The 25,516-nt window shown below is 38.4% G+C and overlaps 2 protein-coding genes across 3 annotated transcripts in view; one reads left to right on the top strand and one right to left on the bottom strand.

Moving 5' to 3' along the window:
- The window catches only part of Oseg6 (intraflagellar transport protein Oseg6), a 142,887-nt gene that overhangs the window by 55,904 nt on the left and 61,467 nt on the right, over positions 1–25,516 (bottom strand). For both annotated transcript variants that reach the window (XM_072306455.1, XM_072306456.1), the window contains 4 exons: positions 16,038–16,188; positions 11,383–11,590; positions 5,506–5,603; positions 468–598 (listed from right to left, as the gene is read on the bottom strand). In XM_072306455.1, the coding sequence (XP_072162556.1) occupies positions 468–598; positions 5,506–5,603; positions 11,383–11,590; positions 16,038–16,188 (588 nt within the window). The remainder of the gene's footprint in view (positions 1–467; positions 599–5,505; positions 5,604–11,382; positions 11,591–16,037; positions 16,189–25,516) is intronic.
- LOC140226055 (uncharacterized) lies at positions 17,112–18,678 on the top strand. The gene is made up of 2 exons (XM_072306487.1): positions 17,112–17,134; positions 17,889–18,678. The coding sequence occupies exons 1-2, from the start codon at positions 17,127–17,129 to the stop codon at positions 18,676–18,678; spliced, it is 798 nt and encodes a 265-aa protein (XP_072162588.1). The 5' UTR covers positions 17,112–17,126.

The following is a 25,516-nucleotide window of genomic DNA, read 5'->3' as shown; positions in this document are numbered from 1 at the left end:
CATTCTGATCATAATTGAAGGTGATCCAGAATAAAAAACTTGGATGCTATCCTGGATACATGACTTCAAAAACACTTTTGAAAAAAAAGAAAAAAAATGGGCTAACTATTACTTCTTTTGAACCATACTTGTCTTCGTATAGACTTGTAGGAAAACTAAAAATGAGGTCTCATTCTTTCACCTAAATTTTCAAGAGCTCATCTGTGCCATTAGCTATCATGAAATTTTCAAATTTTGGAAACGCTTTTCTTAAAATCATAAAAATGAGTAAATCCCTTGGTCTGGGACGCACTTCACATACTGTTGGTACACGTATGATTTCAAGTTTAAAGGTCACCTATGCCATAAGCTATCATACAATTTTCAAGCTTTGGAAACGCTTTTTTTGAAATTAAGAAAATCAATAAATCCCTTTGTCTCGGACACACTGTATTTATTGTTGGTAAAAGTAAGTATGATTCACTTACTTCAGCTTTATCAAAATCCTGCAAAAACATTGCAATTTGACCGGCGAAAAACTTCTTATTTTCGTGTGCATTGATGGCTTGCAGAGACAGAACCATTCCATCATCTCCGAGATGCATGTACACTTTGATGGCTAGAAAATAACATATGCAATGATGAATAAACAGCTGTCACTAGTGAAAGAAAAGATTTTTATTAGTTACTAAGTATATTTTTTTTAGCCCATTTTGTTGCATACATTGATGACTTTGTTATTATTTTTTATTTAATTGAGACACATCCCGTTGAAAGTTTAAATAAGTAAATAAATAAAAAATAAATAAATAGTGAATTCCCTGGTGAATCCCAGTTTTCTCGTCATAGACACCATGCCTAAACTCTTTCGTCTTAGTGTTTATGCCGGCGTTTAGCATGCAATGCGTCTGGGAAAAATCAATGATTTGTGAATAAATTTGTCAATCAAATAGGAGATTTGACAGCATTGCGTAGTGGGATGTTGTGTTTACCATTTTCGCGGTCCAGCACGCGCGCATCGCGCCTCACACCAAAGATTACTAAGGACTCCAGATACCGCATTGGAATAAAAAACGGCCCCCTAGTTCCCTGCAGCTCCAGGGTAGGCAACCAGTTTGGCGGTATGCTATACTTCGAGCTAACGAATATACCGTTTGCCGTGTGTTTGACCGGTTTCGACGTGGCTGTGCTTAGTTTGGTTGAAAATTCACGGTGTTAAATTTTCTTATGTTTTAAATCGTTAAAAAATGCCGAAAAAAAAGAAAAAAAAAAAAAAAAAAAAAAAAAAAAAAAAAAAAAATAATGCAAATATCTCTGCTCGATTTTCTGAGTCCATTTACCATGATTAGTGACTAAAATGAACAATTTTCGCAATTTGCCGTTCATAATCTGCACTTCCACCACAGGTGGGCTAAAGTATGGCATACCGCTACACAGGTTGCCTACCCTGGCGCTGCAGGCGCCTGGGGGACCGCTTCTTTCCTACGGCAAGTATACGGCGTGCGGTATCTGGAGTCCTTAGTAATCTTTGCCTCACACCCGCTGCACTCACGTGCGTCGCGGCTGCAAAAGGCCGGCCGGTCAAGCGTGTCATCGTCGGTTCCAGCACCGAAGAGCTCAAGTAAAGCCACGATAAGTACCTCCTCATACTTGCCTCTCTCGCAGGTTCTTCCGCTGACCAGTCGGACCTCCAAGCCTGACCAAGAGCCCTCCACAGCTTACATAACCTCAACACCTCCACGTATTGAGGAGGGGTCTCCTAGCCCCGGCGAGTGCTTCCACGCACTCGGCACTTCCAATCCCACGCCTAACGGAACCAGGGCAAGCCCAGCGAGCTATCGCGCGGGGTTTTCACCGCACCAAGGACCAAGAGAATAAATAAGGACCCTCAACTCCAGTTAGCGACGACGTCAGCGGTGCCTGGCAGAGGGTCTAGTGAACTAAACTGACAATTGGATTCTCCTGTTTATGTTTCCATGCACCATTTATTTAGGCTTATCACTCATTCTCACACTCAGTGCTCATGGAGATTTCTAGATCATCGTGGTCGTTCTGAAGTCCTGAAGAGTTTAGTGTGAAAAGTTTCCCATTTTTATTTCACTCTTAGTAAAAGTTCGGGCACACAACCTGGTATTAATGTGAAAAGTCTTTTCTAACCGTTTTACTCAGCAGCAACTGCTGTTGAGAGAGCAAAAGGAAGTGTGTAAGTAGTGTGTGTGCAGCAGGGTTGTACTTTTAGCCAAAGGCGTTTCTTTGTTAAAGTGAAATCTTTATAGTCAGAAATAGTGTTGTACTGATAAAGATCAGTGCGTGTCATCAACTAATAAAATAGGCAAAGGAAAGAAGTAATAGGAGAAACTGAATACTTTGAGTAAATTTTGTCTGTTTCATCATACAGGGTGTCTCACGAAAAACGAGCCACCTTGAATATCTGCCGAACGCGTCGGAATTTCGAAAAACTGTAAAAGACGTGTTCGTTTGTATCGAGGGGGACACCATTTGGCGTATTCGACATTTTCCCAAACCGCGGGAGGGGCGCGGGGCGGGGGGTGCCCCACCCGTAAGTCGAACTTTTCAAATGGCACCCCTACTTTTTTATTGCAGAAATCAATTTTTCGCAAAAAAACAAGCCACTCTATCCAAACCGAATGTAAATCGGACAATTTTTCAGTGATTGACAGAGTTTGAAACATTTTTTTCATGCTCTTTTCAAAAATTTCCCACGCCCAATGGAATTGCTGTATCAAACTAAACTCTCCGCCCAAAAAATTCTTAAACATTGCACTTTCGATAAAAAAATCAAAAAAATCTGCTGCACCCGAAATCTAGAGCACGCGGAGCCCTTCTTTGCGACATTAAAATTCGTAATACCGAACATTTCCGAAGAGCGCTCATCGGGAGGGAGTAGTAAGTTTTAGACAAGAATTATTAATCTTTTTTCTGAAGCATAAGAAACCGTGTCCATAAAGAAGCAGTTAAGTAGAAAAACAAATGGATTAGCTTTTTTTTTTGGGGGGGGGGGGGGGTCAATGACTTGAGCCGGACCTTGATACTTCTGAGGACGCTATTTTTCCGCGGTGCGTTGTTTTTCTACTTAACTGCTTCTTCATGGACACGGTTTCTTATGCTTCAGAAAAAAGATTAATAATTCTTGTCTAAAACTTACTACTCCCTCCCTATGAGCGCCCCTCGGAAATGTTCGGTATAACGAATTTTAATGTCGCAAAGAAGGGTTCCGCGTGCTCCAGATTTCGGGTGCAGCAGATTTTTTTGATTTTTTTTATCGAAAGTGCAATGTTTAAGAATTTTTTTGGCGGAGAGTTTGGTTTGATACAGCAATTCCATTGGGCGTGGGAATTTTTTGGAAAGAGCATGAAAAAAATGTTTCAAACTCTTTCAATCACTGAAAAATTGTCCGATTTACATTCGGTTTGGACAGGGTGGCTTGTTTTTTTTGCGTAGAATTGATTTCTGAAATAAAAAAGTAGGGAGGCCATTTGAAAAGTTCGACTTACGGGTGGGGCACCCCCCGCCCCGCGCCCCTCCCGCGGTTTGGGAAAATGTCGAATACGCCAAAAGGTGTCCCCCTCCATATAAACGAACACGTCTTTTACCGTTTTTCGAAATTCCGACGCGTTCGGCAGATATTCAAGGTGGTTCGTTTTTTGTGAGACACCCTGTATATATAAGCTCAGAGACCTCCTAAATATGCGTATCTGGTAACGCTTAGTTCCAGCGTTCTACCGGGCCGATTTTCATGATTTTTGCAGCTATCGACAGGCAAATATGAAAATATGACCCACGTTCTTTTACATTGCATGGTAAAGTTCGAATTCTCCCATTCACACAATGTAATTTTTTATATTTTGTCATAGTTTGTTTGAGCGTTCTACAGGGCCGATTTCCATAATTTTTGCAGTTATCGACAGGTGATAGTCCCTAGATGAGCCCGCTGTGATTAGAATTTGAAAATAGAACCCACGTTTTTTTACATTAGAGGAGAACAGATAGCTTAGAAAGGGGGGCAAAATTTGAAATTCCCCGATGGAAATGGCGGGAATTCCAAATTTAGCGGAAAATTGAAGTAAGCGGGAAATGTTGAATCTTGGTCTGTTAGTAGGGTAAGTGAATCGGAGGTATGCTCCTTTGCTACAGACTATCCAAAAGCGACGAAACGCTCCGTTCCGTTTCGTGTAAGTCTTGGCGTGAAGTTTGAAATAAATGCCGATTTTTTCATTCTATTCTTATTGGTCCAATTGCTCCCGGCCAGAGGAAGATTGAATAAATAGAGTCGGGTATGAAAATCTTCTCATTTTATTTGGCTGTTCTTTTGTCCACGCAGGCCTAAGAGAACGCGTAGCATCCTCTGGGAGTTGGGCTGCAGCCCCCTAGTATTCTAGCACGCTTTCACACAAACATTTGGAGTTGCGGTGACTAGAATTGGAGTTGATTAAAACCACGGCCGTTTGTTCTTTGTTTTTAGTCATAAAACTTGGATTAAAGTGACCAAATTTTGGTTTAATTTTACCTAAAATGCAGCAAGAATATTTTGAATAAATAGCGAAAAGCCAACTTTGATGTGACACCGAACACCTTCACTGGAAAACGACGCCTTACTTAATGCTAAATCTGAATAGATAAGCCACAAACGACTTATGGAATTAAGTAAAAGTGTTTAAGAAACAATTACTGAAAGTACAACCATAAAAAAATGTTGTTTTAGGGTAAAATTACAGAAAAATCGAGGGAAAAATACCACTTGTTTAGAAACGTTGTATATCAAATCAGCCACTTTGCCGATGCCGATGGTTCGCCTGGAAATCGCATTTCAACTTGAATTTCAACCTCCGATTCGTTTACACAGAATGCAAAAATCTAGTTTCTAGTGTAAAATATGGTTTCAAACAGAAATTTCGGAAACCTACATTTTGTTATGTGCATTTGTGCAGCCTTTTGGCAGAGATGAGTGTGAAGTTGAACACCGATTATTTTGATTCTTGCAAGAGACCTACTTCTCAGTAATAGGAGCCACAAAAAAATCTGAAGCTTCTCAAAGAGTGGTGACCTAACAGGCAGGAAGCACTTAGGTCAGGTTACCCAGGCTTTTGTAATAAATGGAGAAAATTGAAGCCTCGAAACCTTCAGAGTTAATGACAAACTTTTTTAGTAACCAAAGTCAAAGTAATTTTCAAACGTCCACTTCAACAGCTTGGTTCATTTCATATCAAAGGCACTTATAAATTAATTCATTCATTTAGCACTCATTTATTTTCCTCTCTTTACATCATACATTTAGCATTCTACAGATAGACATTTTCCGCTAAAATGGTTCAGAACAGTAATTTTTTAACTTGTTTAGACATCATGGTCGCATAGATCCTTGGTGGAAGTAGAATGATTTCATAGTAACATTCCATAGAATGATTAAATATTCTATCACGGCGCAGAATGGCTGATTTCATCACAGAGGCGTACTTTACAGTAAATAAAAAGTAAAAGAATATTGGCAGGAGGATTGGAGAATACCTGTGTTAATGTCCAGACATCTCAATGCCGTTGCAGCCAACTGTGCCCAACATTCTTTTTTATTGATGAGGTGACAGACATTGAGAGCATCACAGCATCTAATGGCAAAAAAAAACCAAATAAGACCTGAGGGATCACAATAAATCTAGGATATTTTGGAATGCGTTTGATACGGAAGGTATAATTCAGGAAGAAAGAAGTGTTCGTTGTATTTGTCCGCCCTTTTGCATAGGTTTAAGACTTACCTTACCCATGAGTCTCCAAAACACTTCTTCCTGGGATTGTGCTCCGCTCAGCCGACTCTCATAATGGGTCTAGTAGAAAAGGGCTGAAAAAGAGTTGTCCTTGAATAATAATAGGCATCTAAGGGTGGAAAAGGGTATGTAGAGATGCTATCAAAATGACTCGAAGGCGGTGGGAGGGGAAAAAGAACAGTTTTAAGGGAATGAGATGAGGCTGGAAAATCGCGTATTGATGTGAATCAATTAACATAAGTAGGGTCGAAAATGGGGTTTCTTATGAATATACCATCAAGTATCAACAATTCAACGTGCATTTTCAGCCAGAACTAGTGAAATCTATCTTTGAATAACTTCTTTTCACTCTTAAACTAAAAGTTTGAAAATAGCCCCCCCCCCCCCCCCCCCAATCATGTGTCATCATCGTTTGCGTCATCATATATATTAACATAAGTCAGGTCATAAATGATTTTTTCGATTAAAATAACATTAGTTTGCGAAGTTTCAACATGAAATGTCTACCAGAACGAGTGCAATCTATCGTTGAGTACCTTTTCTTTTTACCCCCGAAATCATGTGTGTCAACAAATGAAAAGTCAAAAATGAATTCTACGATCAAAATTCCCCAAGGATACCAAGTTTCAACACGAAAGGCCCACAAGAACGACTAAAATTTATTCTTATGTTTCTACAGAAGGTTTGGAAGAACGCGCAAAATTGTGTATTTGCGTCATTATATTAAGAAAAGTAAGGTCAAAAATGAATTTTACGATTTAAATAACATAGGAATGCTTTTGTTTAACACGAAATCCCCATGGGAACGTGTGGAATAGCCGAAACAAGTTGGGTAGTAAGGCGATGACCAAGCATTTCTATGCTTCGTTCCACCGTGCAGTGCCCCAGCATCCTCTGGGTAACGCGGCCACATCCTGGTGTCACCAAGTCCTTTTTATTTCAATACTGAAATAAAAATCACTTTCATTTCAGTATGTGAAGTTTAAAATCGGGGTAAACCCCTGATGGGTTTACTTTTTCAGTTCGTCTTATCTTTTTGCGCTTGGTTCGGTTTGGTGCTTCAAGCTCTCCTAACTGTTGTTCTGTTTGTCTTTCCTTTTCCTTTGAGGTTTCTCCTCTGAGTCTCGTGGTGTAACCATCTGTTTGACCGTTCTACAATGTCAGTACCAAATGGACTACATTTGGCAATTAAGAACCACTAATCCTGGCTCTTTATAGAAACAAAGCATGCACAATTACTTTCCCTATGCAAGGAGGTTTCTCCATGAGTAAGTAAGAAATAGTGGTTGGTAATTGCAAAATGCTGTCTAAATGAAACATTCAGACACATGGAAATTAATGGATCTAAAACTTTTGTTATTTAGACGTACAAATCTTGTTATTATAAATAATAATCCAATAATAACAAGCAAATTATGAAAACCGGTTGAAATAAAAGAGAGATTCCAAAAGTAGACTGTCAATAAAGGCACTCTAGGACACTCTACTTTCTATTAGACGAGGATTTCCTATTTGGTTAAGAATGATATTTGTGGGTTGAGCGAAGTTCAGAGATGACACTTTTATCCATTTGATTCCTAAAGAAGCTCCATTGATTCGAAGATTTTTTATAACTCTAATGAAACTATCAGAGGTTTTGTTTGGCATTGACTTCTAAATATTTAACTTATACATTCAAAGCACAATTGAATCCGCTCGTGCGAAAACCGCTAATGTCCATTTTTTTCAATATTGAGATTTTTGGGTTAAAATACTCTCGGAGATCAGACACACTCATTAATGTGGTGGAAATGTTTGTTCCTTAGGTTTGAAGCCCTTTTCAGGGGGGACCGTGGTCCGAATCATGCGAAAACCGCTAATGTCCATCATTCGTTGTATGCCTCATTATACTGTACAACAAACCAAAATGAAAAAATGTCTCCTGGACGAAATTAGGTGATCAATGTGCATTTTAAGGCGCTGAATCCGAATATGACCTCCGTTTCTTTCCATCACCCTCCAATTTTCCGGAAAAGCCGATTTTACTCGGAAAAATGACAATTTTGGGGTATTGTTGGTGTTTTTCCGACTGCTATCCCTGCATAATGTAGATAAAATTTTTCGTAGCTACGAGATTCAATTATACCGATGTCTTTTTAACTGATGAGTCCGGAAATGACCTTAATTTTTCCCGTTCACCTCTCAGTTTTCCGGGAAAGCAACTTTATCCTGGGAAAATGAGCAAATCCGACGCATATTTGTCGTGCATGCAATGTATTTTTATAAATTTTCCTGGACCCGTGGTAGCATGTTACTCATGTATTTTGAGCTGCTAAATCCGAATATTACCTCGGTTTCTTTCTATCACACTTCTCATATCCGGTAAAGCCGAGTTTTCCGAGCCTAAAATTGTGTATTGTAAAAGCTTTGCCGGATCGAAGTGTATTCAAAATTCATTGTATGAGAATGTCTCCGACATGTGATACATCGGTACCTTTGTATTTGATCTGTTGAATTCAAATATGATCTCAGATTTTTCCGATCACCCATCATTTTCCCGGAAAAGTCGCTTTAGCCGAGTTTTCCGAGCCTAAAATTGTGTATTGTAAAAGCTTTGCCGGATCGAAGTGTATTCAAAATTCATTGTATGAGAATGTCTCCGACATGTGATACATCGGTACCTTTGTATTTTGATCTGTTGAATTCAAATATGATCTCAGATTTTTCCGATCACCCATCATTTTCCCGGAAAAGTCGCTTTTCCTAGGAAAACGCTCTTTTCCTAGGAAAACGCTCTTTTCAGATATTTTTGCAATGATTTTTCTGCACTAGGGAGTTTCAGAAATTTTCCGAGATCCTCTTTAGGTCTCTCTTGCTGTATTAAGAGGCACTGAACTTGAATTTGACCTTCACTCATCTTTGACAATACCCCCCCCCCCCCAGTCTTCTAGAAGGTCCCATTTTTCCGGGCCAAAAGCTTTTCCGGACTGTTCCTACTTCCAGGGAAATTCAAAACATTTTCCGCATTTGTGATACATCGATTCTCATGTAATTTGAGCTGAAAACCCCGAATATGACCTTAGAAATTCGTTATCACCTACCGGAGAATCTCTGAAACTCTCTAGAGCAGAAAAATCATCGCAAAAATATCTGAAAAGAGCGTTTTCCTAGGAAAAGCGAATTTTCCGGAAAAATTATGAGTGATCGGAAAAATCTGAGATCATATTTGAATTCAACAGATCAAAATATACTTCGATCCGGCAAAGCTTTTACAATACACAATTTTAGGCTCGGAAAACTCGGCTTTACCGGAAATTTGAAGCCTGATAGAAAGAGACCGAGGTCATATTCGGATTTAGCAGCTCAAAATACATGAGTAACATGCTACCACGGGTCCAGGAAAATTTATAAAAATATATTGCATGCACGACAAATATGCGTCGGATTTGCTCATTGCTCATTGCTCATTGCTCATGCATCCTGGGATAAAGTTGCTTTCCCGGAAAACTGAGAGGTGAACGGGAGAAATTAAGGTCAATTCCGGACTCATCAGTTAAAAAGACATCGGCATAATTGAATCTCGTAGCTACGAAAAATTTTACCCACATTAAGCAGGGGATAGCAGTCGGAAAAACACCGAAAATGCCCCAAAATGGTCATTTTTCCCAGTAAAATCAGCTTTTTCGGGAACTTTGAGGGTAATGGGAAATAACGGTCATAATCGGATCGCGCATCAAAATACGTAAGGGTAACTTTCTTTACCCGAAAGGCACACTGAAAAACATGCGTTTCCGATGATTTAGAACCGACCATGCACGAATCATGCGAAAACCGCTAATGTCCAGTTTATTGCTAGTCATTTTGTGATGAAACTTGCTTTAAGTGCCGCAATTGTCAAGAATTTTAGTTTTACAACTTTACTTGAATGATAATCTACCGTTTTAATATCTTTAGAATGAATTTTGAAAGTACGAGGGTCATCCAAAAAGTAAGGTTCCCTACCTTGTATCTTCCGAGCGAAACGAGGTAAATCAAATCGGTAAAAAAGCTCTTATCAAGCATACTCTAAGCTTTAAAACAAGCTCAAGTTTTTGAAAATCGGTCAAAGGATTCGCGAGTAAACTTAATTTTACAGGGACAACTTCCTGTCGCCGCGTGCCCACCTCCGGGGTTAGGATGCGCGGAGAGTCGATTATTGAAGACTCGGGTTATCGCCTCTATACATCACATCAATAAGGAATTTTAAAGTTTTCATTGAGTATGCCTTGCCTTACGTTTTGACTCAGTCTCCACATATTTTTTTGACATTTCTGGTATCATTACGGCAGCTTCTTGATGCCCTCCGCGTAGAAGCTTTCGCCTTGACTCTGAAACCTGTCATTGACAGCTTTCTGTACCTCTGAATCGGTTGAAAATCGCTTCCGTCGTGGAAGTTTTTCCGCTCGGGAACAAATGAAAGTCACATGAAGCTAAAGTAAGAGAGTTTGAAGGATTGGGGGAAAATTTCCCTACGCAAAGCAACTGATTTGGAAGTGCAGATCGCTGTCAATGGCTGGTTTTGGAGTCAAGGCGAAAGCTTCTACGCGGAAGGCATCAAGCAGCTGCTGTAATGATACCAGAAATGTCAGAAAAATATGTGGAGACTACGTCAAAAAGTAAGGCAAGGCCTACTCAATGAAAACTTTAAAATTCCTTATTGATGTGATGTATAGAGGCGATAACCCGAGTCTTCAATAATCGACTCTCAGCGCATCCTGCCCCCGGAGGTGGGCACGCGGCGACAGGAAGTTGTCTCTGTAAAATTAAGTTTACTCGCGAATCCTTTGACCGATTTTCAAAAACTTGAGCTTGTTTTAAAGCTTAGAGTATGCTTGATAAGAGCTTTTTTTACCGATTTGATTTACCTCGTTTCGCTCGGAAGATACAAGGTAGGGAACCTTACTTTTTGGATGACCCTCGTATCAAACGGTTCCAAAACTCAGAGATTTTCACGAATCATGCGAAAACCGCTAATGTCCAGAGTCTTTTCTTTTTAATTATTCCGTCCCAGACAGAGGAGGAGCTGGAAACTGTTAGGGATCCTTTTCTACAATCCTCTCCTGTAATAATTAACTTCTGAACATTTTTTAATTCCGCATTTTAAAGGCTCCTTCAGTTTTTTGAAGTTCTCTCAAAATTAGAGGAAATGGACATTAGCGGTTTTCACATGAGCCAATTCAGTTAAATGATCATAAGTCGGATATAAATTTCTTTTGAATAATAAAGAGTTAACAAATCAGAAAAAATGAAAGCCTGAATCAAGCAAACAAAAAATTCAAAAATAAATAATCCAAACTTCTAATCTAATCATTGAGAGTTATGAGGGTAACTTTTAAGGTAACTTTTTCCACATTTCCCTATTCAATACATTGCTATAACTTGCATTTACTCATTTCTAGTTGAAAGCCTTGTGTAATTTAACTAGACATTCAAATGTTTTTTTTTTCAAAAAGAATTTGATATTGCAATCCAGACAAAATTGCAACTAAATATTTACTATACACGAAAGAAAAAAGGTATCAATTAAAAGGAACTAGTTAAACGAGTTAAGAAGAGTTACAAAGGGAAATCAATCCAGTTTTTATGTGAACGTTCTTCAACTAACCTGTACAAAGCTAAATATCTAGCAAGCACACTCTCGAGACCATCAGTGCGATTTTGCTTCAATACAGTATGAGAGAATAGATGGGAGTTTAAAATCAAGTTTGTCAGCTTTCCACCTCCAGAGAGAAGTGTCAAACCTCCGTTGTGCAAAATCAAAGGTAGAAAATTTTGAGATAACTTGGTTGAACTGATTTTACTTATTTCTGCACCTACACAATAAATGAAACAACAGGCAAACAATTTTATCTCTAAAAATAATTCAGTTTTAAAAACTTTACCATGAAAAGAGAAAAGGACTTCATGTGCGAGTTGGAGAGTGTATATACTGAGGCTAATCAAGATATGTTCCGGTAAATAAAAAAATTGTGTTGTTTTTCAAGTGAGAAAGCAACCTAGAGGTCTGTATAAATTTTTCGTGCTCCTTACAAAATGCAAGGCTATGGAAATTTCGATGATGCTCATTTACCTTCAAACTCAGAAACATCGACCCTTACCTCAACAAATGATGTTTAATGGGCATTGGGCAAAGGGTATGGATCTTTTGTAAATACCTCGAGAACGGCCGCACACGTTCACTTATGTTTTGGACGAAACTTCCTTAAATGGACAGCTTTATGCAATAAGGAACTAGGGTCAAATTTTCCATTTTTTTTTTATGATGCATTCCGTTTCAGGAGGGCATTTACTTACTATTGAGAAAAAGAAAATACTGAAAAACGATTTTTATCCCGCTTCAGCGACCCCGCGAAAATTTGCCGTCGCAGGATCACACGAGGTTCATTTAGCAATTGGGACCTATACTATGGTTCCCTATTGCGTAATGCGAAACTCGGATTTCCCATTTTGCAATTCGGAATTATAGGCAGGACGACAAAATGCTATCTCGGCATTCACGGCTCCTGTTCGATCGATCTTGCTGATTTTTGGCACAGGGTGATATTTTTAGAAGGAAAACTCAAATTTCTGGTCAAATTTCGAAAAAACATAAATCCAAGATGGCGCATGTGGCCTAAAATGCTATCTCGGCTCCTGTTCGATCGATCATGCTGATTTTCGACATCGGGAGTATTTTTGGACGGGAAACTCGAATTACTGGTCAAATTTTGAAAATTCGAAAATCCAAGATGGCGCATGTGGCCTAATATGCTACCTCGGCTCCTGCTCGATCTATCGTGGTGAGTCTTGGTTGTATAGGGGGTATTTTTGGACGGGAAACTCGAATTCCTAGCCGAGTTTCGAAAAATTGAATTTTTTTCAAATTTTGACAATGAACTTGTTCAGTAATGTTTGATTTTTGCAATTTTTGAGGTATTTACTACGCATGAGCCACGATAATTTCTTCCGATATTTTTCGCATGTCAATCCACGAAAAACAAGTTCGAAGTTGCGTCTTCTGAGCTCCCCTTTAAACGCGTATCTCCGAGGAATGAAAGATCCCCCAGGGGATACTTACTCAAGTAAAGTCATTTTCGACTACATCCACCATCTTGGATTATCGAATTTTTAAAATTTGATCAGAAATTCGAGTTTCCCGTCCAAAAATACTACCAGGTACCAAGACTCACCGCGATAGATCGAGCACGAGCCGAGATAGCATTTTAGGCCACATCCGCCATCCTGGATTTTCGCATTTTCAAAATTTGATCAGAATTTCGAGTTTCCCGTCCAAAAATACCATTTGATACCAAAAATCAGCATCGATCGAACAGGAGCCGAGATAGCATTTTAGACCACATCCGCCATCTTAAATTTTTGAATTTTCAAAATTTGACCAGTAATTCGAGTTTCCCGTCCAAAACTACCCCCCGATGTCGAAATTCAGCATGATCGATCGAACAGGAGCCGAGATAGCATTTTAGGCCACATCCCCAATCTGGGATTTTCGAATTTTCAAAATTTCACGATTCACGGGTTTGTTGACCTATTCAAGGGTTTATCGATCAATTCACGGATTTTTCGAACGAATCACGGGGTTGTCAATCGATTCACGGATTTGTCGATCGATTCGCAGGTTTTTGATCGATTTACGATCGTCAATCGAATCAGTGCCGATCAAATCACGTCAATCGGTTCACGTTCCAACTTTTCGATCGATTCATCTCAGATTCATGACACCGGTTTTTCAAAAATTTGTCGATCGATTCACGCTTTCATTTTTCGATCGATTCATGTCAATCGAATCTATAAACCCTCCCGTCCAAATTGCATGTTAATATTTGCCACCAATCTCGAAATATTAGCAAGTCGGTAGGTATCCATATTTTTGTTAGAATATATCTTTCTGCAGGGACAATGCACCTCCCCCTTCCTGGTATGATGGGAGGAAGGAGTGTTTTCTCTGTTGGGGTTAACTCTCCAGTGTGTAATAGTGACACCAGGGTCGTCTTCCCTATGCAGTCAGTGCTAAAACAATTTATAGTTCCTAATTGCAAAATGAGCTTCCCCGGATTCTTCATTTTGCAATAAGGAACTATAGCCTTTTTTTGTAATTTTAACAATTAGGCATTGTTACTTTTCTTGATTCATCTCATCAGAATGAGAAGATGAATCAAGAAAAGTAACAATGCTTAAGAGAAGAGGAAGCCCAGAGAAGGGCAGTAAGGGACTTTAAACGGAATGAGGGAGCTCGCCAACTTCCTGAGGACCTGTGGGAAAACAGGGCACTATGGCGGTTAGGCGTTGCAGACCGCGAAAGATTGCTGTTAAAGCGGCTCTTATGTATGTATGTAACAATGCAACAGTTCCTCGTTACACTCTGTGTAATTAAATTTGTCCTAAGAATCAATTCCTGAGTCGGGAAACAAGAAATACGCAGAACCAAAACCGCCAAAAGCATCGATTTTGGTACTATTTTTCAGTTTTCCACTGGTCGCGCGTTTTATTTTGCATCCAGAAAACATCGCATCCAGTTTGTTGAAAATTTAGTGAGTTTTAACTTTGGAAATAACCAATTTTGTCGTCAGATCAACCCCTGGAAAGTCACAGGCCATAATTCGCAAAAAAAGCCGATTTGAAGCCATTTTTGCCAAATGGCAACTTTCGGGCAACAATTCCTTGATGAACAGTTAGAGTTCGAATGCAGCGTCAAAAGTTACATTGGAAACCATGGAATTAAGGCTACCCGATGTTTTTGTAGGCTAAAATGTCTATCTGCCTGGGCTCAACAAGCAACGTCACTCCAAAAAGGTGTTCACAAAAATGGCCATATCTTGTGAGCAAAAAATGTCCATGCGAGGTATAATGTATGGATGGATGCGGAATCAAAGGAACCATCGATTCCACAACTTTTTATTCAAATCAAAACAGAGCCCTTTTTTGACAATTGCGGACTTGTAAAAAAGGATGCATATAAAATAAAAAAATTGGCAACAGTGCATGTTAAAATTAATAGGACATCAAAAGTATGAAAATATCTTTAGAGTGCGCAATTTTTAGAGAATTTTCGTTCGAACCGCGACTTCATAGCTTAATTTTAATGTCACTTATGGAATTTTCACGGTTTCAACTTGGCAACGCTATAGCGCGCAGGAAAAATTTTGGGTGAACTTGCTAATGCTGGAAAAAGGCGCGGCTTGTGATAAGAAACAACATATCCAACTCTGGGCAAAATCTACGGGGGGGGGGGGGGGGGGCAGAATCGCCGATTTTGAATAACCACCTTTTTGGCGCAAAACGCAAGTTGCTGTCTGTCACCATTCCAAAATGACTGCTGGTTGAAGTTAATAATAGCAGCAAAATGATATCTCCGTTATTCATGGGCCAATTTTTATCAAACTTGGTATGCAGGGATTTTTGACACAAAGATAAACAGACATCGGAATTTAAAAAAATTGCATTATTTTGATGACAGCCTCCAAGTCAAAATGTCAAGGGAAAAGTCGAAATCGGAAAAGTGCTATCTCGGTTGTGCACCAGTTGATCCAGATGAGTTTGGGAATGTGGGGGTCTTTAGACACGAGAAAAACGAATCTAACATCAGAATTCAAAAATATTGAAAAATTCTGCCTTTCCGCCATTATAAAGCCCACCATCTTGGATAAAGTGCTATTCTTTTAAATCCTGATGTCAGGCTTGCTTCTTTGTGCCAAAAAAACCCTTTATACAGTTTTATCTACATCAATCCATGAGCAATTGAGACTTTATTTTGCCACCATTTTGAATTTTAACCAGCGGTCATTTTGGAACGGTGATAGATATGGTCTTGCAGTTTGCGCCAAGCATTTTCTTTTCTAATGATTTTACAAATGAGGTATCACAAGATGCGGGTTTCTGTTCGAGATTCAAAAGTTATCCCCGCCCCCATAGGGCGGTTACGACCCCCCTCAAAAAATTTGCCCACTTTTATTGGAGGAAGTTTCGTCGAAACGGCATGTCAACATGTGCAACCCTTCATGAGATACAAGTGTCGACACTTCTTGCCCACCCTGTATTTGGTCTTTACACAATGTCTCAATGATTATGTATTAAAATGGATTATACACTGAAATTGACTTGGGCATATTACCAAACGGAGTGAAAGCAGATTTACTTTTCAGTCAGAACAATTCAGTCGTTTTTTCTACGGATCAGATTCTGCTCATTTTACTTCCTAACATATGTGAAAGTAATAGGGTTAAAAAGATATGAAGAAACAGAGGTAATACATTAAAAATATACCATTTATGGTGTCCTTAACATAAACATAAGTGGATATCGAGTTGGAATCACCAATGATGAAAATTTCTCCGACTTCTTGCCTAAAGTTATCCCACAAAATTTTGGTGCTGCCTGATGAAACAGATGGAATTGCAAGGACGGTGTCAGTCATCTGGAATAGAGATGAGAAAGAATTGAGGTGGGATTCTGAGAATGGGATGTCTTCCAATATAATGAAATCCTGAGAACTCAACATTCTTCCATTCCATTCAGTTCTGGCCTGAAGCCATATTGCTGTTATGTCTTAGAAATATGGAGTTTTAGATTAGTGAGTTCACTCTTATGGCCTCATTCAGTGTTATTTTTTGCCAGGTTATTGCAAGGAGCTACAAATCAATTTTCGCTTGTTTTGAAGCGACAAATTGATTCCATCCAGTTTCAATTTCTCGTGTTTGACATTAGGGTCAAATTAGTCAATTAGAGTCCCATTTAGGCAATTTGAGGATAATTATTATATTATTGTTATTAAATCACGTGAATTTCTATTCTATCCTGGTCTGAGCATACAGATTAACTCTTAACAAGACCCCTTCCCCAATTCATGAAGCTCAATATGAACATGTGCACTTCAACCCTCGATTTTTGGGAATTTCCAATCCGAAATAAATAATAATTGAGGAGTGCCTAAATGGACACAACTGGGAAAGAAATGTAGCTACAAGATTGAAGGGGAATAAACCAGATTCTCTTAGTCCCCAAAAGAGGTTCATTGGTAACACTTACGCTGTGGTAGCAGCATCCATAGAATAAGTTATAAATCTTCCTTGCACCAGAACGGGCCCACAGTCACAATCAGACCTCAGTGCAGTGCGGACCTCTATCAGTTAGCGCTCTCTTATCTGATTTTGTCCATCTGATAAACCTCTCTCAGCTCAATCTCACAGTGTTGAACAATTAGTGCTTTTAATGGGCATTATGCCCTAAGTTTCTGTGCAATTTGTTGCCACACTCAGAGTGGCAACATGTGTGATCAGGTGATAAAGCCTGGAATTCAGACTAAACAACAACCACACCTTTCTGTAGAAAACAAACGACAGGAACAAAAAACAAATGATGAGGTATTTCCAACTTCAGAAAACCCACACTTTCAAACCTCTGCTGTCTCTTTAATTGCTAATCTGAGACAAGCATGCAAAAATCCAATCCAAGCCACAGATGATAAATCTAGAGGCAGTGTTATGTTGCTAAAATCCTCCGCAGCCCATGTTGTCAATGTTTTCGAAAAGTTAAAATCTGAAAACGACAATTATAAAAAAACTATTGATGGACTCACCAAACGTTTAAGTGCGGTTGAAAACCAACTTACAATCATCCCAGCCAAAAATAGAGTCCCTTTATACCCAGAGTTACGACAACTCACTTTTGGTTGGGCCAGGATTGAGCTGAAAGTGGCCTAAAAAAAAATCCAACTCTGATTGGTTCTCGCTCATGGAGGCCGAAACGAGTGCATCAAGATGGCGGTACCTCGAATGTGAACAAGAATAATGAAAATATTACCTAATTGTGGTTTATCAAGAGTAAATTGTTATTTCCATAGGTCCAAAATGAAAATAGATTAAGAAATTATTCACAAACCAATCTCATTTTCTTTTTAATTGATCACTTTGTTGATGTTGTTGTTTTTGTGTGACAGACATCGCAGGATTCCTGATCCTTATCCCTCAATATCGTTCGTTTGGGTGCACTCGTTTCGGCTTCCATGGCCAGCCAAGGACGGCTGCCAGTCAGCTGATAATCGAGTTGTCGTAACTCTGGGTATAAAGGGACTCTAGCCAAAAAAAGAACCAAAACCTCTCATTTAAATAAACCTAGTGTCAGCAAATGTCAAACAAATGAGGTAATTCAAAACTCCTCTGGAAAATTTGACATCTTGGCTGAAAAATCAAATGAAGATGAAGAGATGTCCTTTGAAGAGGAAAACTCCTCAAGCTTAGACTCAGAAGAAAAAATAATCAAGGAGGAAACAGGATGGATCACAGTCGACTACAAGAAAAATCCAAAGAAGAAACGTTCAAAACCGATATCTGTCTCCTCAACCTCCGAAGATGACATCTCAGACCCGGAATACAGGAGCCGAAGGAAAATCTTCAGGAAAACTAGAGCCCAAACATCAAACGGAACCAACAACAAAACAACAACAGCCGGCGACTCCTCTAAAAAAGATAAGTCTTCTGTTAATAATAATATTAATAATTTTACAAACAATTCTAAAAACAAATCTCCCAAGGACAACCCTAAAAGTAACAATGTTAAACCTTTACCCCCTCCCCCTATCAAAGTCATAGGAATTAACTCAATGGAAAACATTAAAAAAATCCTTAAATCTGCTTCTGAAAAAGAAGAATATGTCATCCGTTTCCTCAGCAATGAGATGTGGAAAATTAACCCACTTACGGAAACAGCATACAGAAGCATCACTGCAGAGCTAAATAAAAATAACTTACAATGGTACTCCCATGCAGATAAAAACAATAGAAACATTAAAGTAATGTGCAGAGGTCTCCCATCTACTCTTGACCCTGAGGAAATCATTCAAGATTTAAAGGATAAAAATTTTAAAATTATTTCAGCTGTTTGCATGCAAAAAAAAAGTCGAAATTAAAAATAAAACCAAAACACAAGAAAATTTAGAGGAAAAAAAACATCCCTGAAAACCAAGACCCTAAAAAAAATTCTCAAGAAACTCCAAAAACAATTAAAAAATACGAGCTTGTAAAAATTCCCATCTTTCAACTTGATTTGGAACATAACGAATCTGCAAATAAAATTTATTACATTGAAGCCATACTACATACAATAGTTAAAATAGAACCGATTAAAATCAACCCTAAAAGAATCCCCCAGTGTAAACGCTGTTGTGGCTATTTCCACACAGCTAACTTTTGTCAAAAGCACCCCCGATGTGTAAAATGTGCAGGCAAGCACTTTTCACCCGAATGTGAGTATAAAGGGACCATTGCCAACCCAAAATGTGTAAACTGCGGTATTATAGGTCACCCAGCAAGTTACAGAGGTTGTCCCCTAGCAAAGGAGCTTCAAAACACTAGAAAGAAACAATTAAAACTTAAAAAGCAAAATTCAACCCCCCTCAAGTTAAAAAATCTAGCGTCAATAACCCTCCAACAAAGAAACTAGACAAAACGTTTGCTCAAGCCGCAAAAGGCAGCTCTGAACCTTCAGAAAGATTAATCGAAATGCTCTTAAAAACGATTGAAAGTCTTAACGAGCAAATTACAATTTTAAATAGTAAAATAAGTAAATTAGAAACATCAAGTAGAAAATGAAAAAAGTTTAATAATTTTAGTTTGTTTAGTTTTATTTAGTTTGTTAATTTTCTCTGTTTTTCTATGTATTTTCTATCTATGTCTTTTTGTAATAACAACATAAATGTCTTTTTCAAATAACTCTAATGAAAATTTATCATTTTCAGATCAAATTAATGGTGACATTGACTTTGACGATGTTATCAATCTCAAATCGCGTGCCAAAGCGGAAGCATTGACACTAATAGCCTGGAACTGCGGAGGTCTGACACGTACAAAGGCCGAGGAACTCAACGTGACGCTGAGAGATTTCGGTGTGGATATCGCCCTCATTTCAGAAACATGGTTCACCAGGAGTGACTTCACGAGATTTTTCGAAGGGTATAAAATGTATAATGCACTGCAACCCTCCAACAAACGTAGAGGCGGCTCTTCAATTCTAGTCAAAAATAATCTAGAACATAATTTAATTAAAATCATTCAAACTGATTTATTCCACACTGTAGTCATTCAACTACAGACGGATATTGGAATTTTCAATGTAGCATCTATTTATGCCCCACCAAATAACCTCATCTCAGCCCAAAATTTCCTTGACCTTTTCGGGGAGCTGGGACAGTCTTTCTTATTGGGAGGGGACTTCAATTCCAAAGATCCAATATGGGAGTCTAGAATAACAAATCCAAAAGGGGAAAACCTTTTTGAAGCAGTTAAAAAAATAGACGGTAACTTTATCTCACCAGGAAAACCCACGAACTTCCCATACAACAAAAAACATAAACCGGACATTATAGATTTCTTTGTTTTCAAAAACATTGAACTGATAAACAAAACAACTTGTGACACCTTACAATCACCCATAACAGGTCACGCAAAAATCAGTTTAACCATTCATTTAAATCCAATACTCATAAATAAACCCCCAGCCATTTGTTCAAAAAAAACAAATTGGACAAAATTTAGACAAGATTTAGAAAGTATGATTTCAAACAGCTCTAAAATAGATTCCCCTGAAGATATAGACAAAGAAACAGAAAACTTAGTAAACCAAATTCAGCTCTGTGCAAAAAACAATACTCCCATAGCCGTCAATAACTTAAGACCTTATGAAATTCCAAAAAGTCTATTAAAAATGATCCGCTACAAAAGAAAAATTCAAAGAAAATTCCATGTCTCTCAAAATCCAGAGGATAAAGCTCACTTCAATAGACTAAACAAATTAGTTAGAAAGCATGCTCAAACCTTCCTAAACAATAAATTTGAAAGATTTCTTCTCTCCCTTTCCGATAAAAAAGACAAAGATTATACATTACGGGCAGCAACCAAATATTTAAAAAGACCCAAACAACTCAGTTTCCCGATCAGGAAAAAGGATGGAACCTGGGCAGAAACTAATAGTGATAAAGCGGAAATCCTTGCAGATCATTTTGAGAATTCTTTTAAACCTCACGAGAACCTTGAAAATGAATCTGAAAATGAAACCGAAAAGGAGAGAGATGTGTCCACACCGAAGTCTCATAAAATCAAGAAAATACCGCCAACCAAAATTAAAACCATTACCCCCTCAGAAGTCAAAAGGGAAATTTTGGGGAAAATAAAAGCCAAAAAAGCCCCGGGTTTCGACAATATTTCAGGATTAATTTTAAAAAATTTGCCATCCAAGGCCATAATGAAATTGGTGTGCATTTACAACGCAGTTATCAGAAACAAATATATTCCGCAACAATGGAAGATTGCGGAAATCTTTGTCCTTCTGAAACCAGATAAAATTCCCTCAGATCCTAGTTCCTTTAGACCCATTTCGCTTTTGCCAGTCATAGGAAAACTCTTTGAGAAACTATATATCAAACGATTGAATGAAATTGTTGGTAATAAAACATCTCATCATAGATGCCCAATTTGGCTTTAGGGCCAAACATTCAACGATCGAACAATTGCATCGAGTATCTAAATACATCAAAAACTCACTTGAAAAAGGAGAATTTTGTGTTGCGGTATTTTTAGATGTAGCGCAAGCGTTTGATAGAGTCTGGCACGAGCGCCTCGTCGAGAAACTGTTTAAAATGCTACCCTGTAACCACGTGGAACTCCTTTCATCATTTTTGGAAGGAAGACAGTTTAGAGTAAGATATGAGAACACAATCTCAAGTTTAAGACCAATAGGAGCGGGAGTTCCATAAGGTTCCTGTCTCTCTCCTCTCCTCTATTCTCTCTTCACAACGGACATCCCACAGCCCAGGAGAGAGGGGAAAATGGGAATCTATGCCGACGATACACTCGTGATGGACTCGTCCAAGAGCTATAGAGAGGCGCGTCAAAATGTCCAGATCCACTTAAATAAAATAGATAAATGGACAGCTAAAGACAAAATCAAAATAAATGCTTCAAAATCAGTTGAAATTGTTTTTACAAACAGGAAATTTCATCATCGTCCTCTACATTTGGGAAATAGTCAAATTCCTAGAGATAAAGTTTCTAAATATTTAGGCCTCCACCTGGATTCCAAGCTCAGGTGGAAAGATCGCCGATGGTATACCTACTGGTAGTTCCGGTGAGACCTTTTCCCAACAGATCACCTGATTTCTTATAGCCACAACTTTTAATCTCTATTGTACTTCTTTTCTTATGTATAATCTTTTCTCATTTTGTCTGTTTTTTACATAACCTCTGTAACATTTACAAGTAACCAATAAACAAATAAAGGTCAGCAAAAAAAAAAAAAAAAAAAAAAAAAAAAAAAAAAAAAAGGTGGAAAGAACACATAAAAAAAAAAGTAGCCCAAATTAAATTAAAATTTCTAAATATGTTTTGGCTACTAGGTAGAAGGTCTAAGCTAGACCTTAAACTAAAACTTTTACTCTACAAGTCAATGTTGAGACCCATATGGAGTTATGGCTGCCAATTGTGGGGCTGTGCAGCCAAAACAAATCTCAACCAGATAGAAATAATCCAAATGAAAATCCTCAGAAATATCACTAAAGCACAATGGTACGAGAGAAATGCGGATATAAGAGCGGATCTCGACATTGACTCTGTAGAGGATTACATTACAAAAATGTATATCTCCTACGAAAATCGTTTACACAACCATCCGAATCCAGAAGCGCTTGCACTGCTGTTCAAGGATGATGGCGTAAGGAGATTAAAACGCAGGAAAACACATGAGCTTGGAATCCATGGTTTTTCAAAATTATTTCCATAATAATTAAAATCTTTGAGCGCCTCCTATTGCTCTAAGGACTTGTCAGGAGACACTTGGTTTTTGGACGGGTCAGCCCGTCGTAATCCAGTTACAATGAAAAGACATTTTTATTTCAACATAATCATGTGCTATTTTACACTCCAGTTAGTTTTAGGCAGTACACTTTAAGTTTAACCTTAATCAATAGCTAGTTTAAGATAAGCTAAGTTAAGATTAAGCATTTCAAAGACATTTAATATGTCTAAATGTAATCTTGTACAATGTTAAATATTTTGTGCAAATAAAAAAAAAAAAAAAAAAAAAAAAAAAAAACCAAAACCAGAACGGGCCAGACTGTCTGCAAGCGCTCAAAAATACCCACTGGAGGGGCTGCAGGTCTGGGGGCTAACATACAAAACAATGGTTTAAGCATACATTTTTTCTTTTTTCTTTTTTTTTATAAAAAAAACTTGTTTTGGAATTTATTGCAGCGTAAGGGACTCCCCAAACTCTTTATGGGGCTGTGTGCCATGATCGATTTCCTATTTCCTTATTAAGTTAAACTCGTGTCTGAATGCTGATCACAAGTCATCTATGTGCCAACTTTCTACAAACCACCGTTTACGCACAATCCACTATTGAAGTTTCGATAATTTTCTCAATACATGGAGGCAGCATGGCGATTAAGAACCAAAAAGATCATTTATGCTTTCGACACTCAAGAACGGGCAAGCTGTAAACAAGGAAAACTCCAGCTGGTGAGAAGTAAAGAATACATAGGACAGAGATATTAATTTGGATGGTAAAACAAAAAGGCAAACGGAATCCGATATAAGACTGCCGCTCAGGGCTGTAGTGGCTTCTGAGAATAATATACTTGAACGCGTTGGGGTTTTCCTATTTTCTTTATTTACAGCTAGCCCATTCTCGAATGGTGACGGAGAGAGGGACTTTTATGACTCTTGATCGCTGCTCAAACTTCATTTATTCAAATATTCAAGGAATTATTGAAACTTCAACCGCATATGGTGCAAAAACGGTGGCTGTTAGAAAGTTGGCGCAAAGATGACTTTTGATCAGCATTCATCGACGAGTTCCAGTGACAGACAGTCCCATAAGGTGTAAACCAAGTCCTTTAAAAAATCGAAAAACTAAAACGGGAAAGAATCTTTATGGCAATGTGATGAATTGTTCAAAAATTGTACATTAATTATAATTCACGAGTTCTGAAAATTTTGGGCATAAACTGCCTGTAAATACCTTTATTGGTTCAAAAGTTAGCAGACTGTCAAGATGACAACTAGGCATCACAGTGAAGAAAATGTTTGTGGGACTTTACAAAAAATGGGCGCATTAAAAAGGCAAAGCTTCATACCAAAAATTGGTAGCAATGAGCTTGCTCAGTAATTTTTGATCCGTTTATTTTCGAAAAGTAAAGATTGCACATAGTTAGCAGGAATTATCTCAGATTTTTTTGGACAGCTTTAAATCACGATTAATAATTCAAAGTTAAGTATGGAGCTCCCAACCAAACAAGCATTGCCGAGAAAGCCAAGACGGCGTCCGAAAATATCTCTCTCGTTACGGTCACGATCTTGATTGTACGTTACCTCTTCTGTAATCCAAGTATATGGAGCCGTTATCAATGCATGGCTGTAAAGACTATAAATCGCGTCAAGTGTACACGCGATCGGAATGGTAGCTGTATCGAGACGCGCATTCTTGGACATCAGCTTCGCATTCTTGGCGATGGACATGTGAAGGGGAGCTCAAAATATGCAACTTTGAACTCGTTCTTACTTAATCGTTTAGTCATCATTCATAAAAATTTGGGAAAATTTCTGGGAACTAAATGCACCGTTCACTTTACAAAAATGCAATAATTAAAAATTACTGAACAAGTTCTTAAAAAGCACGAGGGATTTGGTTGTCTCTATACATGTGAGCCTCTGTTGGATGGTTTTTCAAGATATTACTGGTTTTAAGACTTTCTCTATCCTGAATTTTGATTATTCCAAACATTAGTCAGACTCACAGATTCAAGTAGGCTTCAGTAAATAGAGCCTCTTGGTAGATTTTTTAAATGTTCACCTCGAATAATGATCTAATTCTTTCCTTCCTGAAGTGTTCCCTATTCACTGAAGCTTTCGGATGAACACTGAAACTGGCATGACTTTTTACAGCTCTTCTCCTTTTTCTGATTGGTCAAACACCTCCTCCCTTAAAAAGGCATTGAAGTGCCCTTTTTAACCAAGGCTACCCTTGCAATGCCAGTACCTTCTATACTATAAGCTCTAAGACCTCCTAATTTTGCGAAACTGGTAACGCTTAGTTCCAGCGTTCTACCGGGCCAATTTTCATGATTTTTGCGGCTATCGACAGGCAATTGTCTCTAGATAAGCCAACTCTTTTCAGATTTTCAAAATATGGCCCAGGTTTTTTTATATTACGTGGTAAAGTTGCGAATTCTCCCATTTAAACAATGTAAATTTACACTTTTTGTCATAGTTCGTTTGAGCGTTCTACCGGCCCGATTTCCATGGTTTTTGCGTAAATCGACAGGTGATAGGCCCTAGATGAGCCCGCTGTGATCAGATTTTGGAAAAAGGACCCAGGTTTTTTTAAAATCACGTTATAAAAGTGAGTGAGTTTACAGGTTGCTCCGGTACTGCTACCGCTATGCGCGGGAGGATGCGCAGTGGTCGAGGAGGTTGCGCAGTAGCTGTGTAGCCTGCGCATCAGCTCTACACTTATCTACACAAGATTCGCCCCATAGGACGCATGTCGAGCGGTGGCCGAGTCGTCTAAGACGTCGAAGGCGTCCTCTTTAAAATCGGTGTGGGTTCCGATCCCCGACTCATGATATCTTAATTATTACCTGACTATCATTGTTCATTGTTTTACTGCAATATTTCATCAAGCAGTCATTCCAAAATGCGTCCTTTTAATTTTAAAGTAATTTTAAGTAAAGTTTAAAATTAAAGTATACCTCATAT

This window comes from Bemisia tabaci, chromosome 1 (assembly GCF_918797505.1).
Source record: "Bemisia tabaci chromosome 1, PGI_BMITA_v3".
Lineage (NCBI taxonomy): Eukaryota > Metazoa > Arthropoda > Insecta > Hemiptera > Aleyrodidae > Bemisia > Bemisia tabaci.
This window is presented reverse-complemented; position numbering and strand designations above follow the sequence as displayed.